The sequence below is a fragment of the Loxodonta africana genome, chromosome 9 (genome assembly GCF_030014295.1).
Source record: "Loxodonta africana isolate mLoxAfr1 chromosome 9, mLoxAfr1.hap2, whole genome shotgun sequence".
Lineage (NCBI taxonomy): Eukaryota > Metazoa > Chordata > Mammalia > Proboscidea > Elephantidae > Loxodonta > Loxodonta africana.
In genome coordinates, this window is record NC_087350.1 from 65,873,706 (window position 1) to 65,896,056 (window position 22,351).

General features: G+C 37.2%; 1 protein-coding gene across 7 annotated transcripts in view; it reads left to right on the plus strand.

Annotated features, from left to right (window-relative positions):
- ECPAS (Ecm29 proteasome adaptor and scaffold) overlaps window positions 1-22,351 on the plus strand; it is a 97,732-nt gene that overhangs the window by 39,332 nt on the left and 36,049 nt on the right. For all 7 annotated transcript variants that reach the window (XR_010323054.1, XM_064291615.1, XM_064291618.1 and 4 more), the window contains 13 exons: window positions 4,063-4,148; window positions 4,419-4,497; window positions 6,907-6,956; window positions 8,195-8,261; window positions 8,345-8,467; window positions 11,714-11,817; window positions 14,376-14,499; window positions 15,464-15,544; window positions 16,923-17,148; window positions 17,689-17,780; window positions 19,793-19,927; window positions 20,500-20,662; window positions 21,109-21,281. Coding sequence is in view for 6 of the 7 variants with exons in the window: in XM_064291615.1 (XP_064147685.1) it covers window positions 4,063-4,148; window positions 4,419-4,497; window positions 6,907-6,956; window positions 8,195-8,261; window positions 8,345-8,467; window positions 11,714-11,817; window positions 14,376-14,499; window positions 15,464-15,544; window positions 16,923-17,148; window positions 17,689-17,780; window positions 19,793-19,927; window positions 20,500-20,662; window positions 21,109-21,281 (1,503 nt within the window). In the remaining variant the exon portion in view is untranslated. The remainder of the gene's footprint in view (window positions 1-4,062; window positions 4,149-4,418; window positions 4,498-6,906; window positions 6,957-8,194; window positions 8,262-8,344; window positions 8,468-11,713; window positions 11,818-14,375; window positions 14,500-15,463; window positions 15,545-16,922; window positions 17,149-17,688; window positions 17,781-19,792; window positions 19,928-20,499; window positions 20,663-21,108; window positions 21,282-22,351) is intronic.

Consider the following 22,351-nt stretch of genomic DNA (forward strand, 5'->3'; position numbering starts at 1 on the left):
GCCAAAAATGAAGAAATTGAAGATTTTTATCAACTTCTGCAGTCTGAAATTGATCAAACTTGTAATCAGAATACAGTGATAATTAATGGAGATTGGAATGCCAAAGTTGGAAACAAATAAGAAGGAACAGTAGTTGGAAAATATGGCCTTAGTGGTAGAAATGACACCATGATAGAATCCCATGATAGAATTTTGCAAGACCAAAGACTTATTCATTGCAAGTACCTTTTTTCACCAACATGAATGGCAGCTATACCTGTAGACCTCGCCAGATGGAATACATAGGAATCAAATTGATGACATCTGTGGAAAGAGACAATGGAAAAGCTCAATATTATCAGTTAGAACAAGGCCAGGGGCTGACTGTGGAACAGACTATCAGTTATTCATATGCAAGTTGAAGCTGAAGAAAATTAGAACAAGTCCACAAGAACCAAAGTATGACCTTTAGTATATCCCACCTGAATTTAGAGACCATCTCAAGAATAGATTTGGTGCACTGAACACTCTTGACCAAAGGCCAGATGAGTTGTGGAATGATACCAAGGAAATCATACATGAAGAAAGTAAGAGGTCATTAAAAAGACAGGAAAGAAAGAAAAGACCAAAATGGATGTCAGAATAGACTCTGAAACTTGTTCGTGAAGGTAGAGTACCTAAAGGGAAAGGAAGAAATGATGAAATAAAAGGGCTGAACAAAGTGTCGCTCAAGAAGACAAAGTATTATAATGAAATGTGCAAAGACCTAGAGGTAAAAAACCAAAAGGGAAAAACACATTAGGCATTTCTCAAGCGGAAAGAACTGAAGAAAAAATTCAAGCATTGAATTGTAGTACTGAAGGATTCTGTGGGGAAGATATTAAATGACCCAGGAAACATCAAAAGAAGATGGAAGGAATACACAGAGCCCCCGTACCAAAAAGAATTGGTTTACGTTCAGCCATTTCAGGAGGTAACGTCTGATCAGGAACTGATGGTATTGAAGGAAGGGGTACAAGCTGCACTGAAGGCGTTGGCAAAAAACAAGGCTTCAGGAATTGACAAAATACCAGTTGATGAACTGGACCAAAAGCAAAGAAGTTTCCAGGATAAACTGAATGCTTCAAAGATCAGCGGAGCAAGGGCGAGGGTTTGGGGACTTCTAAGTCAATTGGCATAATAAACTCTATTATGAAAACATTCTGCATCCCACTTTGAAATGTGGCATCTGGGGTCTTAAATGCTAACAAGCGGCCATCTAAGATGCATCAGTTGGTCTCAACCCACCTGGATCAAAGGAGAATGAAGAACACCAAGGTCACACGATAACTATGAGCCTGAGACAGAAAGGGCCATATGAACTAGACACTTACATCATTCTGAGACCAGAAGAACTAGATGGTGCCCGGCCACAACCGATGATTGCCCTGACAGGGAACACAACAGAGAACTCCTGAGGGAGCAGGAGAACAGTGGGATGCAGACTCCAAATTCTCATAAAAAGACCAGACTTAATGGTCTGACTGAGACTAGAAGAATCTCGGCAGTCATGGTCCCCAAACCTTCTGTTGGCCCAGGACAGGAACCATTCCTGAAGACTACTCATCAGACATGGAAGGGACTGGACAATGGGCTGGAGAGAGATGCTGATGAAGAGTGAGCTACTTGTATCAGCTGGACACTTGAGACTGTATTGGCATCTCCTGTCTGGAAGGGAGTTGGGACGGTAGAGAGGGTTAGAAACTGACAAAACGGTCATGAAAGGAGAGACTGGAGGAAGGGAGAGGGCTGACTCATTAGGGGGAGAGTGAATGGGAGTGTGTAGTAAGGTGTATATAAGCTTATATTTGACAGACTGACTTGATTTGTAAACTTTCACTTAAAGCACAATAAAAATTATTTAAAAAAAAAATACCAGTTGAGCTGTTTCCACAAGCAGATGCAGCTCTGGAAGCGCTCATTTATCTATGCTAAGAAATTTGAAAGACAGCTACCTGGCCAGCCGATTGGAATAGATCCATATTTGTACCACTTCCAAAGAAAGGTGATCCAACAGGATGCAGAAATTATTGGACAATATCATTAATATCACAAGCAAGTAAAATTTTGCTGATCATTCTAAAGTGGTTACAGCAGTACATCGACTGGGAACTGCCAGAAACTCAAGTCAGATTGAGAAGAGGATGTGGAACAGAGGATAGCATTGCTGATATCAGATGGATCACAGCTAAAAGTAGAGGATACCAGAAAGATGTTTAAAAAAAAAACAAAACAGGATACCAGAAAGATGTTTACCTGTCCTTTATTGACTATGCAGAGGCACTCGACTATGTGAATCTTAACAAAGTATGGGTAACATTGCGAAGAATGAGAATTCTGGAGCACTTACTGTGCTCATGAGGAACCTGCCCTTAGACCAAGAAGTAGTTGTTCAGACAGAACAAGGGAATACTGCATGGATTAAAGTTAAGAAAGGTGTGTGTCAGGGTTGTATCCTTTCACTATACTTATTCAGTCTGTCTGCTGAGCAGATAATCCAGGAAGCTGGACTATAGGAAGAAGAACAGGAGATCAGGATTGGAGGGAGACTCATTAACAACCTGTGAAATGCAGATGACACAGATGACACTTGTTTGCTGAAAGTGAAGAGGACTTGAAGCACTTACTGATGAAGATCAAAGACCACAGCCTTCAGTATGGATTATACCTCTACGTAAAGAAAACAAAAATCCTCACACTTGAACCAATAAGCAACATCATGATAAATGGAGAAAAGATTGACGTTATCAAGGATTTCATTTTACTTGGATCCACAATCAGTGCCCAAGGAAGCAGCAGTCAGGAAATCAAACGACGCATGGCATCGGGCAGATCTGCTGCAAAAGATCTCTTTAAAGTGTTAAAGAGCGAAGATGTAACTTTTGAGAACTAAAGCGCACCTGACCCCAAGCACCCAACCCAAGCCATGGTGTTTTCAGTTACCTCATATGCATATAAAAGCTGTACAGTGAGTAAGGAAGAGTGGAGAAGAATTGATGCCTTTGAATTATGGTGTTGGGAAAGAATATTGAATATACCATGGACTGCCAGAAGAACGAACAAATCTGTCTTGGAAAAATACAGCCAGAATTCTCCTGAGAAACGAGGATAGTTAGACTTTGTCTCACATACTTTAAATGCATGATTCTTTCTCTCTCTTTTTTTTTTTTTACTAGTTTATAAGAACAGAAATTTATTGTCTCACAGTTCTGGAGGCTGAGAGTCCAAATTCACGGTGTCGGGTAGTTGATTTCTTCCAAGGGTTCTGAGGGAGAATCTGTTTCATTGTCTCTATCCCAGTTTCTGGTGATGGCTGGTGATCCTTGGCGTTTCTTGGCTTGTTGAGTGCCTAATTTGTGTGTGTGTGTGTGTGTGTTTGTATGTGTGTGTATTTACTACTGCTAGTAGTTTTAGAAACCAGAGTATGGAGTTGGGTTTTTTTTTTTTTTTTTAGGTGTAGAGCTGCTCTTTTCCATAACATGTAGAAATTTGGGGGGGTCTGATTTCTGTGATGCTGATATTTAATATTTGAGCTCACTGGATTCTTCATAGGACTTATCTGCTACGTGGTTTTTTTGCATTCTAGATATGATTTACACACTACATAGAGTGCCTCTCCCCAGATTTTCATTTTAATATTTTTTGTGAAGCATTTATATAGTTTGTCCTGAATGACTCTGCATAATAAAGAAACCTAATGTCCCGAAAATGATCTGTCTCCTAGTGTCCCCTATGTGTTATGCAGTGGCAGAGTGACAGCCCACTGCAGTGTGAACTTGCCTGTTCTGTACTGTTTCATAGTGGTAGACCCACAAGTTTTGCAGACTTTTTGGTTCATAGACTCTTGATTGGAACTACTAATTAGTTTTCTAAGTCAGTCAGCTAATACTGTTTTTTTTTGTATTAAAAGATGTGTATTTATTTTGAAGAACAAGGTGTAGTGCAATTAGTCTGCTGTTGAAGCTTGACTAATATTTAAAAATAAGAAATTGCTATCCTTGACATCTTAACGTTGGTGTTCTTGACATTATTCCCTTCTCATAGGTGGTGTATGATGGACTTTTTGGTGCAAATACAAACTCAAAATTAAGAACGTTGTCACTGCAATTTGTGCATCACATTTGTATAACGTAAGTTTTTTGAACCATTAAACTCTGATTTCCAAGGTGTTGGAGTGATAAAATGATTCAAGTATCTCACTTTACCCGTCTTACCTAGAAAGAAAGAATGTTTGCTCATCTTAAAAAAATTTTCAGCTTTCAACAGATTATTTTAACTCATTTCAATTATGTTTTAAATTATATTAATTATCTGAAAAGATAATGTACTTATGAGGTTTTCTTATCTTACATTATGGATAACTTGTTTGTGTATGTGTGTGTGTTTTTTTTTTTTTAAAGTTGTCCAGAAATCAAGATTAAACCATTAGGTCCAATGCTTTTGAATGGCCTCACCAAACTAATCAATGAATATAAAGAAGTAAGTGACTTGTTTTTGATATTTTGTTAACATTCTATTTTTAAAGTATTTTCTGTAGTAAATATTCCTGTTCTGCATGTTGATATACTTAAAGTTTGCTATTGTTAATCATTTCTTAACATTTCTACTTGAAATGGTAAAAATTTCAGAAATTACTGCCATCTTTTACTCTTTTTAGAAATAAGTGTTGAATACTGATAAATTTTTGAGAGGTCTTATTTCTTTAAATAACACTTAAAAGCCAAGTGCATATAAAAAAACCCCAAAAAGATAGAATTAAAGAAATTATCTAAAATTTATTTTATGACTTATTTCCATTGGGAAACAGTGTTAATTCTTAGGGGCTGAGATCTTACTGATTTCAAAATTCTGTCAAAACATGCATTCAGTAAGTTTTTGATTCCTTGAACTAAGTGGGATGAGAATTCCTTGAATTGTAGATTTTTGAATCCTGTTTTTCCTGGCTGTATCTCTCTCACCATCTCAAGTATTTTAGGGGACTTGATTAAAAAAAAGGTAAGGTTTAAAGAACTTTAAACCTGTTGGCGTGGATTCCGACTCATAGCGACCTTATAGAACGGAGTAGAACTGCTCCATAGGATTTCCAAGGAGCGGCTGATGGATTTGAACTGCCGACCTTTTGGTTAGCAGTCGAATGTTTAACCACTGTGCCACCAGGGCTCCTCAAAAATCCCGACTAGCGTTCTTTTTCCTAAGTCTTAGCTAAACACGAATGCATGTTTGAATAGTGTAGCAATCAAGATTGTGCTGTTTGGGGTTAGGAGTTTGAATCCTAGTTTTATTCTTTGGTGCATAAACTTAAGTTCTTTGGATCTCTGTTCCCTATCTGAAAAATGGAAATAATAATACCTATCTCATAGGATTATTGCAAGGGTTAGCTGAGATAATATACAGAAATTGTTCAGCACAGTGAAGGCACATTAGTAGATACTATTGTCAGTGAAAAGTGGTTCATTTATTGTGCAGCTGTGCTTTTTGGGTAGTGTTAGGCCGGGTTCTTCTACCTTCTTTCTGCTATTGAATAGTGCTTGTATGGTTTTTAAGGGTTAGGGAACCTTTCAGATTATTTTTATGGCATAGTCAGATACTTTGGAGTGGTTGGTAGAAATAAAATGCTTTTGGGCTTTCAGCAAAAAATAAAAAAGCAAATGAACTGTGCATATAAAAATAGGTTAGAGAAGGTAGATAACCACAGGGTCGTAGTCCCCTTACCTCCAAATGACACATGCAGTTTTTTCCCAACGGATGAATTCTTGAGAGTGGCCATTTAGGTATGGAGAGGCAAATCCTACTTTAAATGTCAAAATTCCAGCTGACAGAATTTTGTTACTATGTTCCTGAGTAATAAGTCAGACTGTTGGTTTTCATAAACCCATGTAATTGTACCTTGCGGAAGGAACCTCACTAATTCACTTGATGACCATGAACCTTTTTATCTTTTTTAAGGTTGAAGTACAAGGACAAGCTGTTTATGGTGGTGCAGATTTTTAGATAATTGCACCATAAGTTACTGCAATTTTGGGTGAGAGAGGGAGTATCCTAGTCTATTGGATCAGTAATTAGTTTTCTAATAAGTTAAGCTGTTTTCCTAGTATGTGAAAGATGAAATGTGGTGTTTATATCTTACATAGTTTTGAAAACATCCTGAACCTAGGAATAGTTAAGAGCAGGGCTTCAAACCGATTTGAACCGGTTCAGTTAATGCTGACGAAGCGAAACTGGAGCAGACCTGAATTTTTACAGTTTGGGTGATCTGGAATGGGAAGAATTAGGGGTCAAATCCCTGGAATGGGAGACTGGGAAGAGGAGTTGTGAACCCTTTCAGGAGCCTGATGCATGAGATTGGACTGTGGAGAGCTACACTCATTCTGAGCGGCGCTATCGGCGGTCACCTCCGAGTGGTTTCCGCCTCTCAAAATCCGACAGGCAAGAGATTTGGTTGCTGTGCAGTGCATACGCTGCCCTTGTTTTCTAAGAGGGAGATTAGGTTTCCGCAGGGCTTCAACCTATAATTTCTCCCATTCGGGTTATCGTTAAGGTTCACCAAAATTTTGAAAATTTGGGTCTGTTCGGGTTTTGCTTCCTTGGATCGGCGAAGAACTGGTTTGAAGCCCAGGTTAGGAGAAACCTTTCATTTATGACCACTGCATTTTCTTTTGTTGTGAGGTGGGTATGCCAGGTTTTGTTTTGCTTTTCCTTTTAGTAGTATGATGGATTCTGTGTTTGAACTTTTTTTTTTCCTTGTTTAGATGCTAATATTTGTAGTTGATCAGAGAGAGACTTACGTTTAATAAGGAGTAAAATAATGCATGTGATTGCAGCAAAAAAGTTTTGCTGGTTACGGTGTTTTTTTTTTTTTTTTTTGTCTTTTTTTTTTTTTATTTCAAGGACCCTAAACTGCTCTCAATGGCATATTCAGCTGTTGGAAAACTCTCCAGGTGAGTAAACTCTTCTTCAGTGAGGCATTATGTTTTAGTGAGAGTTATCCTGTTGGTAAACTAAGAAACATTACCTGGCATTTAATAAAGGATGAAGAATAAATCAGTTTTGACTGTGAAAAGAAATTATTTAATGGCCATAGCTATTTAGAAACGGTCTTCCTTATAGAAGGAAAAAGATGTGAGACATTGAAATTTACATTTGAAAATATGCTACCTTAGTCAGTGGCAGTCTTGAAATGAGATTCTGAACTGGATTGTAATGAGTCACGTTTTTGTTAAATTTATTTATTGTGCTTTAAGTGAAGGTTTACAAATCAAATCAGTCTCTCATACAGAAAGTTGCTATGTACTCCTAGCTGCTCTCTCCCTAACGAGACAGCACATTCCTCCTCTCCACCCTGTATTCCCCATGTCCATTCATCCAGCTCCTATCCCCCTCTGCCTTCTCATCTTGCCTCCAGACAGGAGTTGCCCACATAGTCTCATGTGAGTCACATTTTTTATACTCTAGAGGGATTTGTTTGATCTTAAGTGTTTTTGTTGCCACTAACTACTACTGTTTATAATCTCAATGATCATGGTTTTTCCAGGCGGTCTCTATTCTGGTAGTGTTTGTATTATGACTCCTAGTGGCCCCATTTCTAAGGATGTTCTCCTCGTCCTAGCTCCTGCTGGTATCATCTTCTTTCACAATATTTCAGAGCAGGGAGATAGGGGTGATGCGGTCTCAGTGGCACCGTGTGCGGTTTCTCCCCAGCACAGGTTCCGTGGAGACTAGGTCTTTCTCTTCTGTATTATGCAGGGAATGGAGCTGTAGGGCCTGAGAAGAGAGCCAGCCAGAGCAGCTGCCACAGTGCAGGGTTGTCAGCACGCTGTCCTTGTCTTTTGGCACGAAGTAACAAAGGCTGTCATCATGGTAGCCTTTAGTTTAACTAGCAATTTGGTCTTTATTATTTTCTTTATGTTAAAATCAGAAATGTTAACTGAATGCATGGAATGTTATAAAGAGGGAATATCTGGATAATATATATACTAATCAAGGATTACTTGGATTAGACTGTTAAAGACAGTAAACATTAAAAATATTTGGCTCTGGGGGAGGTGTTCTCATGCTGACTTTGTGTTCAGAAATGAAAGTCTGAGTTCAGGAAATTGAGTGTGTAGTTTCATTTTTTTTTCTGTTTTCAACTCATGGAAATTTTTGATAGCAACAGTGGTCTTATATTCTTTTACAGTCGAATGCCCCATTTATTCACTAAGGACATAGCTCTTGTGCAGCAGCTGTTTGAAGCCCTCTGTAAGGTAGGGAGACTACTGTCATGTTTATGCTCTTTGTCCCCTTGGACCCAGTGGAGAGGGAAATGCTATTTTTATCTTCTTTACAGGAAGAGCCTGAGACTCGACTTGCTATTCAAGAAGCATTGTCTATGATGGTTGGAGCTTACAGTACTTTGGAAGGAGCACAACGAACTCTCATGGAGGCACTTGTGGCTTCCTATTTAATAAAGGTAGAACCAGCTATGTGAACTATGGTGGCTAGTAGTATCCACATTTTACATTTTTAAGAACAAAATTTGAATTGCTTTTCTTTTTACCGTTTTGATAATTAAATTTTTTCCCAGTGTATTTACAGTCTTTTTAAAAATTTTTCAGGATGGAAACTCGATTTTTGAGGAGTAGTAATATTCACAGTGATACTTCCCATGTGAGAAAAACAATTCTTAATGTCCTGTCTTCCAAGTTGGAAGTGTTTTGTCATCATCATCATCTTTGGTCTTTTTTTTTTTAAAATAATAATATTTTGTTGTGTTTAAGGCGAAAGTTTCCGCAGCAAATTAGGTTCCCGTTTAACAATTTCTACACAAATTATTCAGTGATATTGTTTACATTTTTCACAATGTGTCATCAGTCTCATTCATTCCTTTCTGGTTGTACCATTTCCAGTACTCTAATTTCCCTGTCCCTTTACCTTCATATCTTTGCTTTAGAGTAATTTTTGACCATTTGGTCTCATATTGATGATTTTTTAAAGGAGCTCATTACTTACAGGTGATACTCTTTATTTTATGAGCCAGTCTGTTTTTCAGCTAAAAGGTGACTTCAAGGGATAATTTTGGTTTGAGGTTTAAGCAATGTCTCAGGGCAATAATTTTGGGGATTCTTCTAGTATCAGCTGGTCCACTAAGTCTGGACTCTTGAAGAATTGAGTTCTGTTCCACATTTTTCTCCGATTTATCAGGATCCATCTATTGTGGCCATGATCAGAACAGTTGGTAGTGTTAGGTGGGCACTATCTAGTTCTTCTGGTCTCAGGGTAGATGGGGCCATAGTTCCTGTATGCTATTAGTCCTGTAGACTACTCTTCTCTGAGTCTTTGGTTTCCTTTTTTCTCTTTTACTCTGGATGAGTAGAGATCAATGGTTCTGTCTTAGATGGCCTCTTGCAAGCTGTGAAGACCCCAGGAACTACTCACCACATTGGGATGTAGAACATATACTTTATGAACTATATTGTGCCAGTTAACTGAAGTGTTCCATGAGACTATGGTCTAAGCCTTCAAACCTATAAAACCAATCTCGCAAGGTATTTAGTTACATCTAAGAAATATCCATACCTTTGTCCCCTGTGAGGTTTATTATATATATGGATATACATGCATGTACACACATATCTGTAGGTACTTATGCCTATAGATACATCTTTCTGTGCACACATATGCAACCACATATTCATACCTGTACATATATGCCTATATACGTATTTGTGTAACCACTGAACATATTTTTTGGTTCTTGTTTTTGCAAAATTCTATTTGTCATTATCCTTTATGAAAAATGTCCTTTTCTGTTGTGCACTTCTTAGTAACACCACTTACCTTGGTCAAGGTTATGTGTACTTTACCCACATCCTATGCTGCCTTTCCCATCACCACAAACAACTAGTGTCTGCTATCTCGAAAGTGCTTCCCCTTATCTCCCCATCCCACCCATCCGTGGTAACCACCAATGAGCGTTCATCTCTGTTTGTGTATCTATTCTTGTCTTCTTATAAAAGTGTAATCATATGGTATCTGTCTGTTTGTGATTGACTTATTTCACTCAGCATGTCATCTAGATTTATCCTTGTTGTGTTTTGAGAACTTACCATTATTCTTTATGGTTGCATAGTACTTCATTGTATGTATGTACCAGATTTTATTTGTCCGTTTGTCTCTTCATAGGCACTTGGGTTGTTTACATCTTTTGCTATTGTGAATAATGCTTCAGTGAACATAGGCGTACATAGTGTTTTGTCTTAAGTGGTAGCAGAGCACTGGAGCCCAGTGAGGAAGGAAAGCTATCCATTATGTCAAATCAAAGCCGCAGGAAATACACTGGTTTCATCATACATACCCTTCTTCCTCCTAGTTCCCTTTATTTGGTCATCATGAGAGTTTGTAGGAGAATTTAAAATATCTGTAGATACATAAAAAGAACTGTATGTAATATGTAATATAAAATAATATGTATTGGCTTTAGTCAGTTGTTTATGCTCTAGTTTTGGTAGTAGAAAGAGAGATTAGAAGAGGGAATGATGCTGAATAGTGTTGGTGAGATTAATATAAATTGCATCCAGTTGAAATTTAGTTGCCCTGATTTAATACATTTATATTGAGGGAATTATTAATGGTTCACAGAGTATTTGGTTTCCATTAAAATATAGCAGAATTAGTGTATATTCAGAAAGGTTACTATGTAGAGTCCCATTGTCAAATGCTGTTAGTGTCTAGTATACATGGTTTATGGTCATATAATTCTGATTATGGCCAACGACATTTAGGCTTATTTGGAAGCTCATTAGAATAGAATACTTAACGCTTTCTCTGGGTAACCTCACAAGAAAATTTGATGCCCTGCTGATCTGAAAAGCACAGTAACCTGCTGTGCTGGCCCCTAGGGTATGTGTGTAATGCCTGTGGGTACTAACTTCCTACAGATCAAATCTTGTAAGGATATAACAAGCCAAACTGCTTTTCTCAGACCGCACCCAAACTCTAGGCTAAATCATATGATTTAGACTGGTCCTTGATATTGCTCTTTAATGCAGCTCAGGGAATACTAAATAGCAAGGACACCAGAATGAATATTTGTGGCTGGAGCACTGACCTTGGGGGAAGGTACAAGAGAATAAAGCTTCAGGATCAAGAGATTCTAAAACTGCTTTTCTGGTTGTACTTTGTAGATTATCAATCTACTCTTTAAGTTAATTTGATATATTTAGTAGTTGAAACTTTGTTTTGGGATCAGTTTTAACTTCGGAGCTAATCTGAAGAAGTTGGAGATATTTTGCTTAAAACTGAAAAGATTCCAGGTAAGCTCTGTTTGTGTTCCCTACAAAATACCTGAATTTCACTAGTGTGTGACTGGAAGTTTGAGATTTGGTGAAGCAGATGATGGCCACAGGGAGTGGCAGTGGAGAAACTTGAAACTTTCATAGTGACCCTGGTCCCAAGGTTTGGGCTTGTACTTTTAAAAGAGAGATTCTCTAGCTATGGTCTTTTTGGGTCTTCCTGCTTTACCTGGACCATCCTCTTAGACTGTAAAAGTACTTTATAAGTAATGCCACTGTTTGAACAAATTATTTGTCTTGATTTTACCAATTTAGGCATATAGCTTAAATTTTGAATTGTTTATAATTATGATGACTGTTTTGACTAAAATAAGTTGCTAATAATTTATTTCTTTTCTTTGTGTGTGTGTGTGTGTGTGAAATAGCCCGAAGTTCAAGTTCGACAGGTGGCTGTGAAATTTGCGAGCACGGTGTTTCCCTCAGATCATATACCTTCCAGATATTTACTCTTATTAGCTGCAGGAGATCCGTAAGTTTCAAAAGTGCTAATTTGGATTTAGGCTTATTTTCAATTTATTTGAAAATTACTAAAATTTTTGTTTGCAGTGTTGGCTTATGGAATTTAGAAACAATTTATTAAATAGTTAAAAATATGGCTGTTGACATCATGTAAACCTGTAGTCAGATACCTCCTTATTTATATAATAATATAGATATTATACCTGCATATAGTTGGAATTGACTAGACTGCGACAGGTTTGGTTTTTTTTTTTTGGTATATCTGTATAACCAAAAAAACCAACCTCTTGCCATTGAGTTGGTTCTGACTCATAGCAACACTATAGGACAGAGTAGAACTGCCCTGTAGGGTTTCTAAGGAGCGGTTCATGGATTCAAACTGCCAACCTTTTGGGTAGCAGCCAAATGCTTAACCACTGTGCCACCAGGGCTCCGAGGTAAGAGTTCTTTTAATATGTACATATATACCTCCAGGTATATATAATGAGGTGTATGTGTACATACTAAAACAACTCTTACCAAATATTTGATGTATTTTGCTGTCAATGGCATTTTAAAATTCACAAAGTACTTTAATATATTTTATAATATTAAACCATTCCTGCATTTAATACTTAGAATTTTTATGTCTTTTAAATGAGATTCTTTTATGTTTTTTCTCTTATTTGTTGTCAGGGATAACGTAACTTTGAAAACTAATTGGAAACCTTTTCATCCTTTATGCTTAGGAATGGTTTAAATATAAATATATAGGAATTATGTATCCTTTGATGATTTAGATACCCTTGCCCATAAACTTTTATGGTTATGTTTTTAATGGGTAATTCCTTGATAGCAGTTTTCAGTATTCTAATTGACTCAACTGTATGTGCTTTATTTATTTACCTATAAATTTTATATATTTTGCTATGATTTTTTTGGGTTGGTATCGTAAATTGGATATCACAGGCTTTTGCCCGCTCCTGACTTATTTGCCTTCTGATCTTGGCTTTCTCTACTCATAGCCACATTTAGATTTGGCTAAAGTGGCTTTGAATTGCCAATCTTGATTCTGGTGCTCTGCTTCTTCTCAGTTTCCTACCTGATTAGGCTCCCAACCACAGGCCAGGGGTCCCAGTGCTCTGCAGTCAAGATGGCAGTTCATGCTACAGCCAGGATTCAAACCCAGCCAGACTGACTTCCAAGTAAAGCTCTTAACCACTGGGCCTTGTCCTAAGTGCTGAAAATTATTTTATTAAAAAAACTGATTCATCAGTTTTCCTTCTTTAGTTTAGTAAACACTTTTCAGACCAAATGAAAATCCTCTGGCAAAATGAGGCTTTATCTATTAAATCTCTCATTTGAGCCCTTTATCTGTTGTCAGGAAACTTGTAAACATAATTCAGAGCCAATTAAGGGTGTAAAAGGACCTGAATAAGACCATTGCTCAGGTCAACCTGTAGGTGGTCTGAAGTTAGTTGGGTTTCAGATTTTTACACATTAATGTTACAGTGTCAGTTATCACTGTACAAAATTGTTGCTTTACATAGAGGTGTAGGAATTTGAGTGGCATGTACAGACCACTGGAGAGTTGGTGAATATTTGAAATTATACATAATACTGTGAAACCTGCGAAACCTGGAACCTGTGTAAGGCAGAAACCTGTCAGAAAAGGAAAACTCAAATATTTCCCATTAAAACGGGCAATAGGAAAGTTGTAAGACTGAACCCTGTCAAAGACGGAAAACTTGCGAGACCCAGAAAAACATGGTAGTCCCATCGAGTTCCAGATCTCACAGATTTCATTGTAGTTGTTTATGATTTGCCTCCAATAAGAGTAAAACACAAGCACAAATATTTACTTAATGAATTGATGTAGCCTGTCTTCTTTCTGTGAGTAAAAATCAAGCATGCAAGCCAGATGACTTTCCAAATCTCATGAAATGTCCCCAGAAAAGTAATTTCTTATATAGGTAGTCCACAACTTAAAATGGAGTTCTGTTTTGAAGACTCCGTCATAAGTCGGTTCTGACATAAGTCAAATAACTCATTTCAGATTAACAACTGATGCTTCTTATGGTACAAAGTGCTGAATAAGATCACACCATAGGCCAGGTCTACAAAGAAGTCAGTGTCAGTGTTGTAACAGTGAAGTCAGAGTTGGAATGTTGGGCACGTGTGCAGTTCAGTTGTTGTATGTCGTTGAAGCTGAACATTGCCCAGCTTTCTATCCATTATGACTTATGGCACCAACACTGACTTCTTTGTAGACCAGGCCATAGCTTGCTATATGGCATTGCTCTGAACAATAAATCATAAAATTGAACATCTGAGAATAACATAAGCAAATTAAGCACTGCTACTTTGTACGGTAGTACATACTATTAATGATAAGATGTACAAAAAAAAATAGATGGTCGTAAGTGTGTTTCATCGTAACTTGAAAACGTTGTAAGTTGGGGACTACTTGTATTTTATTACCTGTTTGCTTAGGTAGCTAGCAGTATATTTGAGGCATTTTCCTAGAGCTGCAAATGCTCATCCTCCAATTGGTGAAACTGATTTTATTCTCATATGTCTTTCTGAAAGGCGAGAAGAAGTTCATGGAGAAGCACAACGAGTATTAAGGTGCCTACCTGGTAGAAACAAAAAAGACAGTGCTTCTAAGCAGATGCCTTCTTTCCCAGAAATGGTATATTATATCCAAGAAAAGGTATGGCATTTAACTTAAGATAATTACTTTGAGTCATATAGTGGATGATGAAAATAAAGATAGATGTTTTAAGTGACTTACATGAAAAATCTAATCATTAAGCGAATCGTAGTAAAGTTTCTAACAGTGCTAATAGTTACAATAAGAGGGGGGTACAAAATGAGAAAAATACAATTCTCAAATGTAATTGATCTGTTTTGTCTGAACCTGAATTACTCTCAATCCCTTTCATACTCTTCAACGTTTCACCTGTGTTTAAAATTCTTTCCCTTGACATGACAGCTTAAACATTCATCTCCTTTTTATTTCTAAGGGCTCTCCTTAGGGGCTTATAACTTTAAGGGTACCTCAGGAGCAGTGCAGGTATCTTTCACTGTGATGATAAGAGAACATTACATGTTTTGCAGGTGCCTGCTGGTAGATGGGAGAATATTGGTAGAATGACCCCCAGCCCTGACCCTGTCCCACTTTTTATGTTAATGTTTGTCTGAGTATGCTGGAGGATACTTTACTGCCCTCTGCCTTTGCTCATGGTGCTGGCTTTTGCTAGTTAGAGGCCTTAAGGAAGTTGGAGGTCAGTATGTAGCAGCTATGGTTCTCTCCCCTGTAGCACAGGCATATTTGGAGTCAGAAGATGCTTCTGTGCTCACGTTTTCTTCCCATCCAGTTATTAATGAAAATTACTAGCAGGCAATGGCCTGGGGTGTGTGTGTCAATAGATGCCTGGAGTGAGTTTATTTTTTTGAACAAGCCAGTAAAGACATGGGGAAAAAGTCAACACACCAGTAATTGAGGGTTTGAGAGCTTGTGGGACATGCAAAATTGACATGATTAGTGGGAAAATGTTTTGAATAGAAAAAAACAGAAGGAAACTTTGAAAAATAATGAAGGTAGATAGTTATTTTTGAGCTGATGAAGCCCCATTTTTCAGTAATTTTGTTTGTTTTGGGCTTATTTTTTTTAGGCTTCCCATCGAATGAAAACTCCAGCCAAGTACATGACTGGGACCACTGTCCTTCCATTTAACCCAGCAGCCTTTGGAGAGGTAAGACGTTCATTTTTTGATATTTTGTGTTCCCTAAAGGTTCTGAGAGATAAAGCTGCACCGAGAGAGATGCCTGCGACTTTTTTGTGATCTAGATAAACCCATATTGTGATGCCATTATTCTTCACCAGGTTGTTTATTCAAGCAAAACAAAGCAAAAAACCCAGTATTTGGTAGTTGGTATTAATTACTATCAATTAATTATTACCAGTTATTGCAAATTGGTATTAGAGTGTGTAAATACAAGTTTATCTCAGTGAGACTAATAGGTTCTGATGGAAATATGTCTGTCTATAGACAGAGAGATGGACAGACAGGTCTCTCCCTTTGTGAAAGAACTGAATGTTCTGCGTTGGTTACTTTTGGGGTTTTATGGCAAATTAGATTTGAGTTTTTAAAGTCAACATATTGTTGAGGTTATTTGGGTTATCTAGTTTTGAAGGTCCCTAGGTGGTGCAGATGGTTAAGTGCTTAACTACTAACTGAAAGGTTGGCAGTTCAGACCCACCCAGAGGCACCTCGAAAGTAAGGTCTGGCCATGTGCTTTTGTAAGGTCACAGACTTGAAAACCCTGTGGAGTATAGTTCTGTGTTGCACACATGGGGTCGCCATGAGTTGGAATCAACGTAGTGGCAACTAACAACGATAGCAACAAAGTTTTGAAGGTTGGAGAGGAATAATTTATCACACTTAAAACCAAAAAAAACAAACCCAGTGCAATCGAGTCGATTCCGACTCATAGCGACCCTATACTAAGGGAAATTGTTTTTTAGGCCATTACTGTGTTAATTAAATTATAAGAGATAATCTTGTTCAGAGTGAATAAAAATACAACAAGATGCAGCCTGCCTTACTTAAGGTCTTAAGGAAAGCACTTCCAGAGGGCTCCTTAGTAGCTAGTTTATCTCAGAGGTTTTCATGGTGTTGTATCTACTATTCTGTAGATGATTTGAACCCCTTTTCTCAAATTATTTTATCAGCGGAGATTAAACACAGCTAGAACTTTCTTCCCCAGGAATAGGCCATTAGCTTGAGGTTTCTGCCCAGTCACTTTTATATATGTGGCTTTTTAAAAATAATGATTTTTATTTTAATTTTCAGACATTAGAAGTTGAGTTTGCATTTTAACTCCATTAAATTCCAGTAAAAAAAAAAAAAAGAAAACGCTCTAGGTTTATGAAAGCTTGTTATACAAATTTTGCTCCAGTTTGGTAATATCAGTTAACATATTGTCATGTTTTCCAGATTCTGTGAGAATGGTTGAATAGCTTTGTGAAGGAGGGTGGGGAAATGAGAATTGGAAACTGTCGCCTTGAATATCCTCCCACATTGACTTCTTGAACGGATTAACCAGTATTCTCCTTCCTCTTGTTTTTAGATAGTTCTGTACTTGCGCATGTGCCTGGCTCACAGCGCAGGAGTGGTACCCACCTCTCAGAGTTTGGCTGATATGCAAGATCATGCCCCAGCAATTGGACGCTATATACGGACTTTAATGTCAGGGAGCCAGGCGACATCTTCATCTTCTTCTTCCAAGAGTGGGGAAACCAACCCTGTTCAGATCTACATTGGCCTACTTCAGCAGCTGTTAGCGGGTGTTGGAGGTAGGAATTCTTGAGACCAAGGAAAGATATTAAAGCTCTTAAGCCCAAAAAATCTAATTTTAAACTCAGCTATGAATTTATAGCAATATTACTCTCTCTTCACTGCTGTAACTAGTCCTTGTTTCTTTTCTAACCTTATTTGATTCATCCTTGATATGCTTTTTCTCTTTTTAGAAAGAAATGCTAACAATAGATAATAAGTTTTTACTTTGGAAATGGGTGTGGGGGACAGGACATCCTTTCCTTTTATAGCTTGGTGGCTAACCAAAAGGTTGGTAGTTCAGATCCACCAGCTGCTTCTTGGAAACCCTGTGGGGCATTCTGTCCTGTAGGTTCATTATGAGTTGGACTTGATGGGGCAGTGGTTTTAGTGTAAATTTACAGTGTTGAATCACATACTGTATTTGGGTTTTGCAATTTTTTTTATTGAATGGAGGGGCAGCCTCCTAAAGTAGCAGCTCTTATTCTTTAAAGGAATTTGTTGATCGTTATATACATAACCATTACTTAAAAATAACAGGGTTCTGAATTCTTATTTAGGTTTGCCAGTCATGTACTGTCTATTGGAAGCTGTTTCAGTGTATCCAGAAAAGCTGGCTACCAAATTTGTAGACAAAATAGAATGGATAAAGGTATGTCCTTTGTGTGTGTATTTCTTTTTTTTTTTTTTAATTTATTTTTTAAATTTTTATTTTGTTGAAAATATTCACAGCAAAACATCATTCAACTGTTTCTACATGTACAATTCAGTGACACTGATTTATGCATGAATTTTTTTAACAGTTTCTACATGTACAATTTTAGTGACATTGATTGCATTCTTTGAATTGTGCAACTGTTTCCACACTCTTTTTCTGTTTCCCTTTCAGGGACATAAACTCACTGCCCCCTAAGTTTCCTATCCAGTCTTTCGAGTTGCTGTTGCTAGTTTGATCCTATACAGATGGTTTATATATCTTTGAGTCTGTATATTTCAAACTTAAATCTCATGATTTCTTTTTTCTACCAGGGTTCCTATGACCTTTTCTGCCTTTAGGCTATCTTGAAAACTCCCTCATCATCAAACACTTACTGGGAAAAATATATTTCAGTATATTCCATTGGTCCATCTGTGCAGAGTGGGAAATGAATTGAGAGTCATATGAGTAAATAATAATTATTTTTCTTCTTTAAAATTTTTTTAAAATGTTAAAAAAAAAACATAATAGGTGTGTATGATGTGTATATTTAAAAATATGTAAAATGGCTCCTTTCCATAACTGTCTCCCATCTACCCAAATTCCCCCAGCCTCCTGCCTCTTTTTCTTCCACCTCTAATAAACATGCACAGGTCATCACTTATTTATATATGGTGTACCTTCTAGAGTTTACTTTTACGTATACACACAAATAAAAATGTACATTATTTCTCTCCCTTCTTTTACACATAAGACAGCGTATTGTTCATATCATTTTGTTACCTTCTTTCTCTTAACAGTAGGACTGGGAGTTCCTTCTATACGACTGCAGAGAGAATACTTTAACAGTGTCATCACTTTCCATCGTACAAATGTACCACAAGTTATTCTAGGTCCTTATTGATGGTCATTTAGGTTACTTCCAGCCTGCTGCAATTAATAGCCCATACTTTTACATAGAGGAAGTACATATTTTAGATGGATTCCCTAGAAGTGGAATTACTGGGTCAGAGGGCATGTCCTTTTGTAATTTTGATAGGTAGTGCCACACCCTCCATATGGGTTGTACCAGTTTACATGCCCATTAGGCACTTGTTCCGTAGTCATACCAGTAGGGTTGCCTGATTTAGCAAATAGAAATATAAGATGCTCAGCTAAATTTGAACCTCAGATAAACAATGAATAATTTTTTAGTACAAATATGGCCCATAAAGTTTTGCATACCTCTTGTGCTATATAATAGAGTTCTTTTTGGAAATGGCAGCTTGAATTGTGATAAAATGTGCAGATTGTCTTGTGAAGTGTGAAAGCATGAGTGTAATTTTCCAAGAGGTGCGTGAGTTTTTGCTTTTCTGTAAATTTTTTCTGGTTTCAGGGAATTGCTTCTAGTTTAAAATGGTTTTTTATTCTGAATATTTGCTGATTTTAAAATGATCTTTTTAGCTATCCCATGGACTAAAACAGGATTGCCTCCTGTTTTTTTATGGCCTGTGAGCTAAGAAAAGTTTTTACATTTTTAAACGATTGAAAAATATATCAAAAGCAGAATAACATTTCACGTCATGTGAAAATTACAGTGTCCATATGTAAAGTTTTATCAGAACACACCATTTGTTCACACATCGTCTTTGGTTCCATTTGTGTCTCAGTGGCAGAGCTGAGTAGTTGCAACAGAGACCCTGTGACCAGCAAAGCTTAAAATACTTACAAATCTGGTCCCTTACTGAAAAAATTTACTGACCTCTGTTTTAGATCACCTGTGTGTCAGTTCCACCTGTTTTGTGCTTTTGTATCTTTGGTGGAAAGGCACCTAAGATTTTGGTATATAATTGAGCTTTTATTTTGCTCTGAACTAACAGGTTGAACATTATAATGTATCATTTATTCTTTTAGTTTTCAATGTTAGATGTTATCAGCAGGGAGATGGTTATATGTCATGTATATATTTCTTTTTCTATGCCTCTCAGAGTCTAATGAATAGCAGTAAAGAAGAGATGCGTGAACTGGCAGCATTATTTTATTCTGTGGTGGTATCTACTGTGTCGGGAAATGAGTTGAAGTCAATGGTAGAGCAGCTTATAAAGACTACAAAAGACAATCATGTATGTTATCAGTTTTGTCTTCATTCTTTTTTGTGGGAGATAGTGGGGTTTTACAAAATGTCTGATCTATTTTTAGCTTTTGGGTTTGCATTCATAAAGTGAATTTACACATTCCTTGCTTTTATATTATTATAAAGGTTACATGAGATAGATAATACATCAGTTCAGTCATTCCAGTCAGCAGATTTAAGTGCCTTGTGTCTGTAGGCACTGTTCTAGTGCTCGGTATACAATGGTGAGTAAATGCCAGAGAATTTCTAGTACTGCCTGGTGCTCAGAAGTATTAGTTCCTCTTCCACATGTACTACTGCCTACCATTGTGCCTGTCAAAAGATAAGCTGTTTAGATCTAAATCTTCAGAATCAAGAATCAGCTTAATTTCTTGGAATTCTCTGACATAGAAGCTCAGGGTTTCCCTTGTTCTCAAAGTCTGATTCATTAATCCAGTGACCACTTTGTTCTTTGGCCTTGTGTTTTACTGGAGAGATGAGTATAATAAATATTATTTCCGTGTATTCACGGTGAGCGAGAGAGAGAGGCAGAGACATATGTTATTGTGTTGTTATGTTTAGAGTCCAGAGGTCCAGCATGGATCCTTGCTTGCACTGGGATTCACAGTGGGAAGATATTTGGCTAAAAAGAAAATGAGAACGGCAGAGCAACAAGACTTGGAGACGAATGCTGGTTTTCTGCCTGAACAAGAGGAATTCATTCAGAGCGCCACTGAAACGATAGGTAATTCATGACTCCGTGCGGACTTGGCTGTTGCAGCTTTTGAATTATGTTAAAATTTAATAGCATTTTTATTTATTTTTATAGCATTACATTTAAAGACACAAGATTTTCCTCAGAAACTTACTGAATGCCAAATAAATTCTGCATTTTTAATAACAGTGAGAGTGCTCAACTTTTTCTTGTAGTTTTTCCCAAATATGTTTCTGTATAACAGAGATGATTGTTATGGAAAAAAAAAAAATTAAATATTAAAAAGGATACTACTGTATGCCCTGTGGCTGTGGTGTTTTATTGCTGAGTAAATGCTAACAAATTAACAAGTAGAAGAAATTGTAGACTTTGATTTTATTTTGCTGTCTTCAAAAAACTCTAGAGTGTATTGTTGGTGCTTTGAGTCATGAGGGTAGCAGTATGTTATTTTCTGTTTTGTCTGAATATGTTCACAGGCTCATTTTTGGACAGTACATCACCCATCCTGGCAATTGCTGCCTGCACGGCCCTGGGTGAGATTGGCAGAAATGGTCCACTCCCAATTCCCAGTGAGGGATCTGGCTTTACCAAATTGCATCTTGTAAAAAGCTTACTAAATAGAATACCCTCCAGCAAAGAAACAAATAAGGCAAGTCTCTTGCTTTTTTTCTTCTCTTCTAGAATTAAAAAAAAAAAAAAAATTTTTTTTTTTTATTCATAGATATGTAAATAAGCAAAACCAAATCATACTGAGAGTAGATGGACCAGATAGTTTTGGGATGGGGTGATTTGTGCACGCTTTAGCATGTGTACTATTTGACCCAGCAATTCCAATTTAGGCCTTATACTGTTTTCTTAAGACTGGGATAAGGTATTAAAAGAATCAGGAAATTATTTTGTCATTCACCGTATTAGGTGAATAATAAAGTGTTAAATAGTCTTAAGATTGATTTTGTAATTTAAACTAAATGTAAATCTTACCTCCTAAAGCTAGATTGGTTTAAAAAAATCTCAGTATTGGTAAGCAGTGTGAGCACTCTGCGAGGGAGAGGACATTTACAGCATTTTAGTTTTAGATAAGTGTTTTTATAGACTTCAAAACATATTCTTTGTAATCAAGCACCTTAGCCTTGAAGCATAATTTAATTAGCAGAAAAATAATTTACTACAAGTTTGGTAACACACAATAATCTTATCCTTGGCCTAGCTATTGATTAAAACTGAAAAGATCACACAGTGTAGTTTTTATTAGCTTTACTAACTAATTAATCATTTCTAACCATTGATGAGCTTGTACGGTAGCGTGGCCAAACTGTCTAAGGCACTGGATTAAGGCTCCAGCCTCTGCGGGGCTGTAGGTTCAAATCCCACCACTGCCAAGTCTATTGGAAACCCTGGTGGCACAGTGGTTTAGTGCTATGGCTGCTAACCAAAAGATCAGTAGTTCAAATCCACCAGGCGCCCCTTGGAAACTCTATGGGACAGTTCTGCTCTGTTCTGTAGGGTCGCTATGAGTTGGAATCGACTCATCGGCAGTGGGTTTGGTTTTGGTTTAACCACTGATGAGGGCTTGTAATGGATCAAGGAGTATTGTAAATGCTTTACAAACATACATTAACTGAATCCTCCAAAAAGTCTAGTGAAGTAATTGTTATCTCTGTTTTCCAGTAGAGAAAAGAGAGTCACAGAGAGGTGAAGTAACTTGCCTAAGGTCACACA